The following is an 11709-nucleotide window of genomic DNA, read 5'->3' as shown; positions in this document are numbered from 1 at the left end:
CATTTGGATTCTTCTCTTGTGGTCTGTTTGGGGGTTGACACTAATAACTATATATAAGCCTACTCTTGGGGATGTTTCAAAGAATAAATGATTCTAGAATCTGATTGAATCTACGACCTGAATAGTTGGTCTACTATGAATTTATATGGGGATTTTAATAGAAGTCCTTCTGTTTTGTGAATTAAAGGAGTAAATATAGGAAATCAAGAAAAAAAGATCCAAGAATTCAAAGAATGGTTGGTGGTTTTTTCCCTATTGCAAGAATAATATGAAGGGTTTATATGGTTTAAGTGATGATTTGGATTGAAAGGGTGGTTCCAACCCATTCAGTTAGGCTAAGGCAATCATGTTCAAAAGTTCAAGGATGAGGTGGGATGACTCTCTGGTTGTTGAGGCTTCTGCTGTCAGCCTAAGCCCTTATCCACATTGTTTTCTTGCTTGTCATAACAGCAGCATAATTCACTTGTCCAATATAAAGAGAACGCATATTCTTGCATTGTGCTTAGGCATATGACTCAACCAAATATTCCCTAGAACTCCATCCTTAAAACAAAACTGAAAATCACGAAAGGAGCTGCATATCCTTGAACATATGCACCTTCTCTTTGATGCTTTGATGCAATTTGGAATTACTGTCAAATGGAAATTAGAAAAGACTCTAAACAAAAATCGAAAAATGACAATATATGTTGAAAGTTGGAACAATTTTCAAACCTGATTGAATATATTTTGATTTCTGATAGATTTAGGGTAAAGAAAATTAGGACTTACAGAGTGGGGGCTCACCCCGCTTAAGCAAGACTCATTTTAAGGACAAAATCATGATATTGATGAGTTAAAACAGACAATACTTTGCATAAACCACAAGATATTAATAATTAACGACGTCTAAAAAACACAAACTTTGGGATCTCCTTCAAAGAGCTATGATTTCACATTGTTTAAGAGTGGAGTGAATCTTTAATTTTTGATATTGGGCTGATCCCACTTACACTAGATATCATTTAAGGGTAAAATTTTAAAGCTTAAAATCAAATTGAACAATATCTCGTGTGAGCCATAATACTGTTGGGATTATCCCACATCGGTTGTGGAATGAGCTGGTGGTCAATTATTAAGTGTGAGAGAAAGTCTCACCCCATGAGCTAACTTTTGGGGTTGAGAAGACTCTGAACCGCCCAACATTGGTATCAGAGTCATGGTTCAACATTCTCTTCGGGATGTTGGGTACGTGGTGTCGTCTATTTGGAGCCTGATGTGTGAGGGAAAGATTGTTAGGTTATCCCACATCAATTGTGGAAGGAGCCAGTGGTCAGTTATTAAGTGTGAGGGAAAAGAAAGTCTCGCCGCATGAGCTAACTTTTGGGATTGAGAAAGCCCTGGACGGCCCAACAAATATAACTTTTGGCAACAACAAAATATTTATACCATATTTGATAGAAAAACATGGAAGAGAAAAATAATAGAAGAAGATGTTGATGATATTGGAAAAGGAATTCTTCTAAAACCAGTATTTCTACTGTTAGGAGAAAAATGGGAGCACTTCCCCATTAAATTAAGTAGTAATTACTTTGTTTGTCTAATTTCTTCTACTTAACTGGACAATGCACCGAAATAAATTGGGTGATAATTCTGTCTGATTTTTCTGAAATAAAATAAATAAAACAAAACAGAGTAATCAATTTCATTACAATCCTAATATTTTCCTATGCCTGATTGGGACTTTTCCTGTCTGTGTACATTCCTTTTCTCCAGCCAAACTTAACATGGCCTCATTAAGATCTCTCTGTAGACCCATTTGCTCTAGAAATAGCCTGAATCTGTTCAATTTTTTTGGGGGAAAAAAATCAACTGGTGAGTTTCCATTTCTATGCACACCTGAAAAATGAAGAAGCAAATACAGACATCCTAATACTATCTTCCACAGTCGCTTTCAAATCTCCAATGGATATATACCTGTTCATTATTCCAAAGACAAGAAACCAAAAAAAGGGGATCTGCAGTAATTCTCCATGTACCTAAGGAAAAGAAAAAGAAATAAACATGTGGACAAACAAGGAGCAAGTGATTTTTTTTCTTCTTCCAATATGATAAAAAGATAGTGCTTGTAATGGCCCTCCTCTAGATACCTTGATGAGTGCTAGTTAATTAGGGGATAAAGGAGTCCAAAAAAGCCTTAAAAAGAAGGTAAAAATATGCTTAATCGGTCTTCGAAAGGTATATATGGATTGACTCATAATTTAAATAAAGAAAAAAGACAATTTTTGACAAAAAGACGTTGAAGTTTCATAAATTTAAGAATCTCACTTAAGTTTTTAGAAATTTTAAAAGGCACCGTTGAAACGAAACCACATAAGTTTCCCCTTATATTATGCAAAAGGACAAACTCTTTGAGTGATACAAGCGTCTTAATAATCAAATGTTAGGAAAAGTATGTAGGATTTTTGAAGTGTCACAGGAGTGATGTAGATTTTTGAAATTTTAAGAAAGATCCTTATTTTATTTTATTTTTTATCAAATTTCAAGAAAAGTCAATTCCTTTTGCCCTTTAAATAATGTTTTCATCATGGACACATATTATTTGCTACCTATTGTTTGTATTGGGAAAAATTATTTTGATTCAACTTATCTTTCTTGACTTGCCTATTAGAATCGTATATTCTGGATACTAATTAATCACTTAATATCCTTTTTTTTTTATCTTATCTCTTCTTTTTTTTTTAAATTCAAGATCAAGAATAGTAACCGATTTCATAAATCGATGGAGTTCCCCAAATAATTTATTTATCTTATTATTATTATAAATTAAAGATTTATTATATAGCTAGAATAACCTTCACAAATAGCGAATACTAATTTGTTAAGAATTAATCGGATTGAAGCTATAGCATCATCGTTCACTGGAATTGAAATAGTCGCGAGGTCCCGGTCACAATTGGGATATTGACAATTGAAAAAGATATAATGCACATTGCAATGAGAGATGACAATTTTTATTAACTTGTATTTGGAGGCTTGGGATTAACTATGAGGAATCTCTTCAATTATGAAAGATAATTTTTATTCTTAAAATTTTTAAAAATAATTATCAATTTTTTTATTTTATTTTTAAATTAAGCAGAGATTTTATTTATTTATTAATTTAGTTTATGCAAAACTCAAGCTCAAGGACTTTAAAAAAGGATATTTTTATACTCAAAAATTGAAAATAATAAAATGATAAAACTATTTTTCCCCTACTAGCTCATAAGTTTACTTCCTTCTCATATATATGAGTTTAAATGTGATAGTTTGAACAGAATAATAATACAATATGGTATTGAATTCCATTCAAATCCTTATCCACTTAAATCGAATTCAAAAGTTCAGTTAATTCAATAATATTGTGCTTTGAAGATTTAAAATTCCAACCAATTCAAATACAAAAGGCTTCACACACTAACATTAGCAAATATAGCATTGCTGAGGGATTTATTTATCCTGGAATTTTGTAGTTGACAAACATGTTGGAGCTCCCATTGCTCGTTCATTAATTATCTGGTCAGAACCTATAGCCGAGGCACAGGTCTCCCCTCATAAACTACATTCACAACCATCATCTTAAATTTTCACAAAATTTCCATCATGGATTAACAAATTATCTGAAATTTATCAAAATCTCAAAATTTTAGCTCAAAATTTAAACTATGCTAAGAATTCAAATAAGAAATTTAGGAGTGATATGAAATTTCTCTTTTAATTTATTTTATTTATATTTATGAAAACAAATAATTATTACAAGTTCCATTCATATCTAAATTTTCATTTTTTATATAATAAATAATATTTAAATAATTTATAAATTTTAGTTATATTAACTGATTCACTAAATATGTTTAATATAAATTATCTTACATATATATTTGATGCACATTATATTAAAACTTCTCCACCTTCTACATAACATAAATATATTTACTTGCAATATATTAGTCCTAACACTCACATCATTATGTCTATTAATCATTTTTAAAACTTCATAAAAATATTCCATATTTTATTACTTCCGATATTTTTTCAAAACGAAATTGAAATTTCCGTACTTTCAGAGTTTTGAAATTTGAGGTTCACAACATAACCTTAGAAGAGAAGCTCAATCAATAACATTAAAATAAATTTAAAATTTGACAACTAAGCACCACATATGTTCCAGAATTACAAATAACCACCCAAGATAAGCGTAGCTTAAGAACCCCCAGGGTGTGGTTCAGGTGGTAGTGCGGGCTGCGGGAGTGTCTTTCACGAGATCAGGTGTTCAAACCCTCCCGGGTTCGTTTTCGCCCCTGAACTCCTGGATTTACCCTTCCTTTAGAGTTGTGAGGTCAACTTTAAGGGGCACAAGATTAGTCACGTGGACCGTAAAACGGACACGTGGATACCCGGTACGTAATCCAAAAAAAAAAAAAGAAGTGTAGCTTAAGACACCCGACGTAAAAAAAAAAAAGTGTTGCTTAAGAACACAAAATTCCACTCCATTGATATTCCAACATCAAACACTTGAATCCTAATGTTCATTTCATAAGTAGAATATAAAGGAATAACATAAATACTCTCCACATTACAAGAAAATCTTCTAAAAATTATAATATTCCAAACCAAGCCAGATACAGCGAGGGAAGTGTTTAAATTTCACTATGGAAACTAAAGGGTACCAAAAAGAGAGAGCACTCAACACACTCTAAGAATCCGCAATGGTAACCTCAACCTCCACACCAGGTTCAATTGTAATGGAGGTAATCTGCTTAACCACGTCTGGGGAACTGAAGAGATCAATCACTCGTTTGTGGACCCGCAGCTCAAATCTATCCCATGTGTTCGTCCCTGAAAACAAAAGAGCATGAAGAATATCAAATTGATGAATAAACTAAATATAACTTCACACCTATAGCTTCACAGAAAGCAATTTGACTGAGTTTTTCAGATAGGCTACTGTCCTCTGGTCTACCCAAGTTTACAGAGGTGTTTCAACCCACTTAAATTGCCTAAATCAGCAAGACCAGTTGGTTGGGAGTTTGGAGTTTGGACCATGGAGTATGGATTCACATTGGAAAATGCTTAAAAGCCATGCGCCCATGATGACAGGAGCTCATGCCATTGGGTTTTACTGAGTGATGCAGTGTGAGGCCTCGTGATGACAGCCCGCGTGGCAGGGCTTTACTGGATGATACAGTATCGAGGCCCATGTCATCAACCACACTGCATCATCCAGTAAAGCTTTGCCACATAGGCCCATGTCATCACAGGCCAATGTTTTATAACATGGTTGATTCAGATTTGTGTAGATTTGAATAAAATACAATGCAATATTTTATGCATTTCTGTTAAAATCTACACAAATCTGAGGCCTGAATACATACTATAAAACACACGACTAGTTTTTAATTACAAACAATTAAGGCTTCAGGATTTAGAATCTACAATTTCAATAAAACCAACCCCCCCCCCCCTTGGGTCTTTGCTAAGTTCGGAGGGACATAGGACTAACAATAGCATAAAGCAGTAACATCAGTGTCAGAGATTCACACTTCTCATACACATCCAACACAACAAAAATTATCCAACATTTAAAAATATAACATCAATTTTTTAAACTTCACTACAAATTCCAGCACAGCTTCACTTCAATTTATTAATGACACACTCCAAGAAGTTAATGATTTAAGGAATGTCGTAGTATACTTGCTTATCAAGAATTTCTAACAATGAAGGACAAATAAGATGCAACTGTATATCTTCAAAGCTTAAGGTTTGCAAAATATTATAAATATAAATAATTATTTCTTTATTATTGTCCCTCACCATGTTATTCTCTATGTTATTCAAAAGTAGTTCTCCTCTGCATGCATCATATAACATACCCAAGTTCCAAGTCTTGTCAGCAATCGGCCATTGCCCATCGGCCTCTCTTCACTCTCCAATAAAAATTAAAATTCAGTGGACCTAGAGAAGTTATATGATAAGAAATAAAGAGGGCCAAGAGGCACAAGCTGCATCCATTTCTGCCACAGTATTTGGACAAGCCCCCATGCTCACCCCAGCATTTCCACACACACACAAAATCACTGACAAGGTATCAAGAACCAATGCAGTCTTTCATGCAATGGCTGATTATAGACAGTCGAAAAAAACATATCATACCCGACTTTCAATTTTTCACCCACTATCAAATATGTGACAGACATACAGGAAGAAGAATGAAGAGAAATGGTGGGAGATGAAAACCCATCATAAACACATTTCAAAATCCTCTGAAAAGGGAATAAATTTTGGAGGGAAAAGACTCTGTTTTTATTATTAATTTTTTTATCATACCAAAATTCACATCAGATATAAAAGCAAAAATAAATAAATAAATAAAATATACAAAACACAAGGTCAATTTTGTAAAATTAAATTAAATATTTTCCTTTGTTTTTGGTAATTTAAACAATATAGGGGACAAAGTTCTCTCATTGGAGTACAAAGTATCAAACTTGAAGCTGGGAGAGGTGTAGCATTGCCATTACAGATCCGCAGTGGAATCAATTTCGACTTCCCCCTTTCAGGGTCAGGGTTTGGGTCTGGGTCCGGGAGCAATAGATCCAACTAATACCCTTAATAAGGGGGCAAATAGATGTGATTACAATCATTGATGATTTGATGATTATCTATACTATGTTTTGACAATTACCAATATTCATGCCAATCATGTGCCTAGAATCTCCATGCATTCCAGTAATGCTAAGTCAAAAAATATCTCGATATTCTCGGCTTCCAATTTTATTTAGAGAGGCAGTGGCACAATACTAAAAAAATAATTCAAATAATAAACCCATAACTAAGAAGAAGGTACGTTTAACTAATCCCAACTAATTTGAATCAAATATAAACTACATATTATCATTAGGCCTAAAACTTATTGTTACAAGGCCAAAAAATTTTGTATATGTAACAGTTATATTTTGTTATTGGGTAAATTACAAGGTGCATATATGCCTATATTCAGCTACCTCATCATTGAGACTTGTTGCCATCTTAGGCATGACAGATACTTTAATCCCACCAACAAGCCATAAGAAAAATATTTATTTTTTTCTAATGTTAATTTCTTCACAAATAGTTCTGAATCTTCTGATATTTATGAATACAACAATAACATCAACTAGTAAAGCTCTGGTTCTAAAATCTAACTATTCTTTTCTCTTCACTAAAAGAAGATACAGCGATCTCTTTTCTTCTCCCTCCTGAATATATAAACGCTGTAAATATTTGAACCAGCAAAAATATTCACAGATCAGTTTCAGTGAAATAGAGGGGAAATTATATATTCTAAATAATAACTAAGTTTATACAAAAATCGATATCATATTTAGGTTTACAAAAATAGAGGGGGGAAGGTATGGCTAGGTTTACAACTATCACAGTTAATGAGATAACGTTTACAACTAGTTAAATGAGATAAAAGGAAAACGTAAGCCAATGCTCTAAGGATTTAGACTAAAAATTTATTAAATAAAAAATCAAGAAAACATCCATAATTAGGCTTACAACATACCTTCTCCACATGGAGACTTCCTGGTAGTAATGTGAAGAACCTTGGTGGGCATTCTCACTGGTCCCTTAACTCTCAGCCGCTTGTCCTTGGCACCACGAACGAGATCCGCACACACTAATTAATATATCAAAAATCAAAATCCGCAGCTAACAATATAATTTCACAAATTATACAACGAATAATTTTTCTCTAAAAAATCATAGATTTATTGGAATTATTACTAATCAATAAACCGCCGGCTAGTAGAATCCTATCAAAGAAAATATGCATAATAAAAATGGGACGAAGCAAAAATATGAGTGAGATTCCAAATAATCTTAAAAACCAATGAAATCAAAGAGTGAGTAATGAATAAAACATGCCCAATAAACAAAAATAACCAAATGCGTCTGTTCTGAGAATCGACTAATTCTAAAAGTTCATTAAACAGTATCAACAAGAGGACCTTTCTCGAGGTTCTTGACATTCTTGGAGGAGAGAGTGATTCTGATCTTGTGAATCTGGTCCTGAGGCTCCTCCAGGCCAGCCTTAGTAGGCTTCATAGCTGCGTACGCCACCATGGCTTCTTCTCCTGAATCCAAAAACAAAATTCTTCAAACATCAATCCCATTTTGTCCACGAAAACAAGAAATGAACAGACAGAAACAACAGAGGGAGCAACAAAACTTACCAGAGGGGGCAATGCTCGAGAGAGGGAGAGAGAGACGTACGCTAGGGTTTTGGAGAAGGGAAGGAGAAGCAGGAGCAGCCAGAGGCGGCCTATAAAAATCTAGGGTTTTTCAAGTGACGGTATCCTGCAAATTTATTTCAAATTACCCCCTGGATTTTTTTGTTATTACCTCAATGTCCTTTTAATTAAAAAATTAATAATAAGTTTTTTTTCACAAAATTAGAAGATTTTATTGATAATAATAATAATGGGAAAATATACGGGCCCGTTCAGCTAAGAGAAAATATTTTTTATTTTAATTTCTTAATTATTACAAAAAAAAAAACTAACTGATTTTTCCAGTTTGATATCATTTGCATCAAAATAGAAAACAGTAAAAAATTTGATAATATTCACTTTGTGAAAAAGAATTTCATTTTTCGTTTTAAAATTTTTAAATAATTACTAAAATATCAGCTTATTTTTAAATTATTTAAATGAATTTTAGAAAACATCTTTTATTATTTTTCAGATTTCTAATTTCTTACATAATTCTAAAAAATTAGAAAATAAAGTGTTTTTTTGTAATTTATCTAAAAATTATATATATATGAAAACTATTTTTTTACAACTAAACAACATTAATTCTATATTTGTTATACAAATCTTGTAAACTTGAAAAATAAGCTGGTATTTTTTTAATTTTTGGAAAAATTAGAACAAAAAAATGAAATTTAATTGAGTAAGATAATTAAATTTATAGGGATATTTTTTTTATTGTTACAAAAGATATCGCAAACTAGGTTGAGAGTGACTCAAACTCAAGACCTTAGTCAATTTTATCCGGATGGAAGCGGCCTACCATGACCTCATGTGATAAACACGTCAAGTTGCTTATTAACTACTTAGTACTCAATTCGATCATGGCTTACTTGAACTCAGTTTTTAAATTAAAATAGTAAGCTCGGGCTCAATTCTTTAACTTGTTGAGTAAATAAATCGATTTTGAGTTAATTATATACTTGACTTAGAAGGCTCATGAGTTGGATCACTTACCAACTCACAGGCTAACTTATTTATTGGCTTATTGCCGGCTTGTGAACTAATTGGATATTAGTCTCGTTAAATATTAAATTTTAATTTTGAATTTTTTCATCGAATTGCCTTTATTAAATGTCAACTATCTTTATACTAATCTATTAGCTCAACTTATTATTAATTCGAAATGAGTTTAAGTAGAGTTGAGTTTGAGCTTGAACTCAGTTTGGCTTGTTTATCAAAGCGAAATGAGTTATAGTTGAGGCCACTTCAAGCCAATCTAGCTGAAATTGATACATATGCTAAATTATCAAAACTTAAAAACACACTTTAAAAGTTCAATTCAAGTTTGAGCAGGGCGGCTCTTCATTAAGGTCACTGAGGTGCTTGTCTAGGACCTCAAAAATTTTGGAGCTCCCAAATTTATTTTTTAATATAATAATATTAATATTATTTATGTAATTCACATGTTTGGTGGGTAGAGTGCACATGCAGTGCACCTAAAATTATTTGATGTACCGAGAAAAATTAATTTTAAATAAAAATAAAAATTAAACAAAATATTAAAGTTTCTAATTAAATCATTCACCTAAGGCCCCATATTGTGAAAAGTTGCTCCTGAGTTTGAGCCAAGTTTTGTTCGAGTTCAACCCAAGCTCTACCCTTTTTCAGGCAAATGACCCAAGCTTGTGCTAGTCCAAGCTCGACTCATCTACAAACCTGCACAACCTTCTTATTTACTAGAATAGTATGAAAAATTTTATGACACTATACTACACACCCCATTGCTAATCATTAAATTAAAATTTTAATGTTGGTTAAAAGGGCATGTATTGTAAAAGACCTCAGCAATACTAACCCATCTTGTAATGCTTTTAACAAAATAGATGATCTACAAATAATTGAAAAACAATAATTTATAAATTAAAAACAGTGGATTTGGAGTTGAATTAAATTTGAATAAAATGTAATATAAATTTGTACTGAAATTTATCCAAATTTACATAAATTCAAATCCAAGATTAGAAATTTATGTTACCAAACATAATATATAAGAATTCTAATAAGATTTAATTTACAATCTAAAGTAGTATAGGAAGTCATACATTCAATTATTTAGACTCATTCATGCCTCTATTTAAAGAGTTTAAATTTTAAAAAATGATGTCTAAAATTAATTAAACTTAAAAATTAGTTTCCAAGAATATGAATATTTTTGCTCTTTAGTTTAACCTCTCTGACCTCTTTTGCAATTTCAGATATTTTATGAATTTAATTTTATTGACATCTATAGGTTTGATTCTTATTATATCAACAAAATTATTATTTCATGTAATTTTTAAAATATGTAATTTTAAAAATTTTAAAAGTATTGTGCAAGTAATTTTCCCATTGCATTTATATGCCTTGGACTTAATTTTAGTTAAATTAAATTTGATTTAAATTTAATTATTATTTTACTTTATTTTGAAATTCTAAATCTTTGTTTGGAATTCAAAAAATATTAGAAAAAGAAAAATAAAATGATAAGAAATTTGCATTTTCATGTTTGGTTATCAAGAAAAGTAGGAAAGAAAATAAAATAAAATTATTTCAAATCTATAATTAAAATTTAATTTTACATATTATTAATGTTTAATTTTTAAAAAAATTTAGTCATGCTAAAATAAACTTTCGTTTCCAATAATATTTCATATAGAAGGAAAATACAATGGAAAATGAGTTTCCTCCTTATTTTCCTTTCTATTTTCCAGACAAAATCCTTGATCCAAACGGACCCTAAGGAAAGGAAAGGAAAATATCAAGAAATTCATATTCTTATGTTTGATTACTAAGGAAAATAAAAAAGAAAATAAAAATACACCAAAACTATGGACAACATTTTAATTCTATACATCATTAATATTTGAATTTTTCATATTTTTAATCATATTAAAATAAATTTTATTTTCAATAGTGTTTAATATAAATGGAAAATGAGTTTCCTCCTTTTTTTTCCTTTCCTTTCCTTTCTCCAAACAAAATACTTAATCCAAACACACCCCACAGTTGTGCAAAATGGAGCTCTCGTTAATTATGTAATACCTATTTCTATGAAATTTCATAATACATAGATTAAAAAATATTTTTACCAGGAGTATTGGATGTGACCTTATATTGAATTTGAATAAGATGTAATATAAAATTATATTAAAATTTGTTTAAATCTACTAAAATTTAAATTTAAAATCCAAAATTCATGCTCGCAAAAAATACAGCGACGATATTAATTTATAGCCTTTATTATATAGCTATGTAAAGCACAAGCCAAAAATCCACCCCTCATATAAACTTAGATTTGAAGGTATTATAGAAAAATATTCCACTTTTCTTTTTTAATTTGTCGTTTCATTATTTTAAAATCCATTTGAGTCTCGAAACAAGGCATCACTAATATGGAAGACAAATT

At 31.1% G+C, this 11709-nt stretch overlaps 1 protein-coding gene across 1 annotated transcript; it reads right to left on the bottom strand.

Moving 5' to 3' along the window:
- Positions 1-4486: 4486 nt before the first annotated feature.
- LOC131146928 (small ribosomal subunit protein uS10y) lies at positions 4487-8392 on the bottom strand. Its single transcript, XM_058096781.1, has 4 exons — positions 8244-8392; positions 8019-8144; positions 7574-7687; positions 4487-4860 (listed from the first exon to the last, which is right to left on the bottom strand). Exons 2-4 carry the CDS (start codon positions 8131-8133, stop codon positions 4718-4720), a joined length of 372 nt encoding a protein of 123 aa, XP_057952764.1. The 5' UTR covers positions 8134-8144; positions 8244-8392; the 3' UTR covers positions 4487-4717.
- Between the last annotated feature and the right edge of the window lie 3317 nt (positions 8393-11709).

This window comes from Malania oleifera, chromosome 13 (assembly GCF_029873635.1).
Source record: "Malania oleifera isolate guangnan ecotype guangnan chromosome 13, ASM2987363v1, whole genome shotgun sequence".
In the NCBI taxonomy this organism is placed as follows: domain Eukaryota; kingdom Viridiplantae; phylum Streptophyta; class Magnoliopsida; order Santalales; family Ximeniaceae; genus Malania; species Malania oleifera.
Note: the sequence above shows the minus strand (reverse complement) of the source record. Positions and strands in the feature narration are given on the sequence as shown.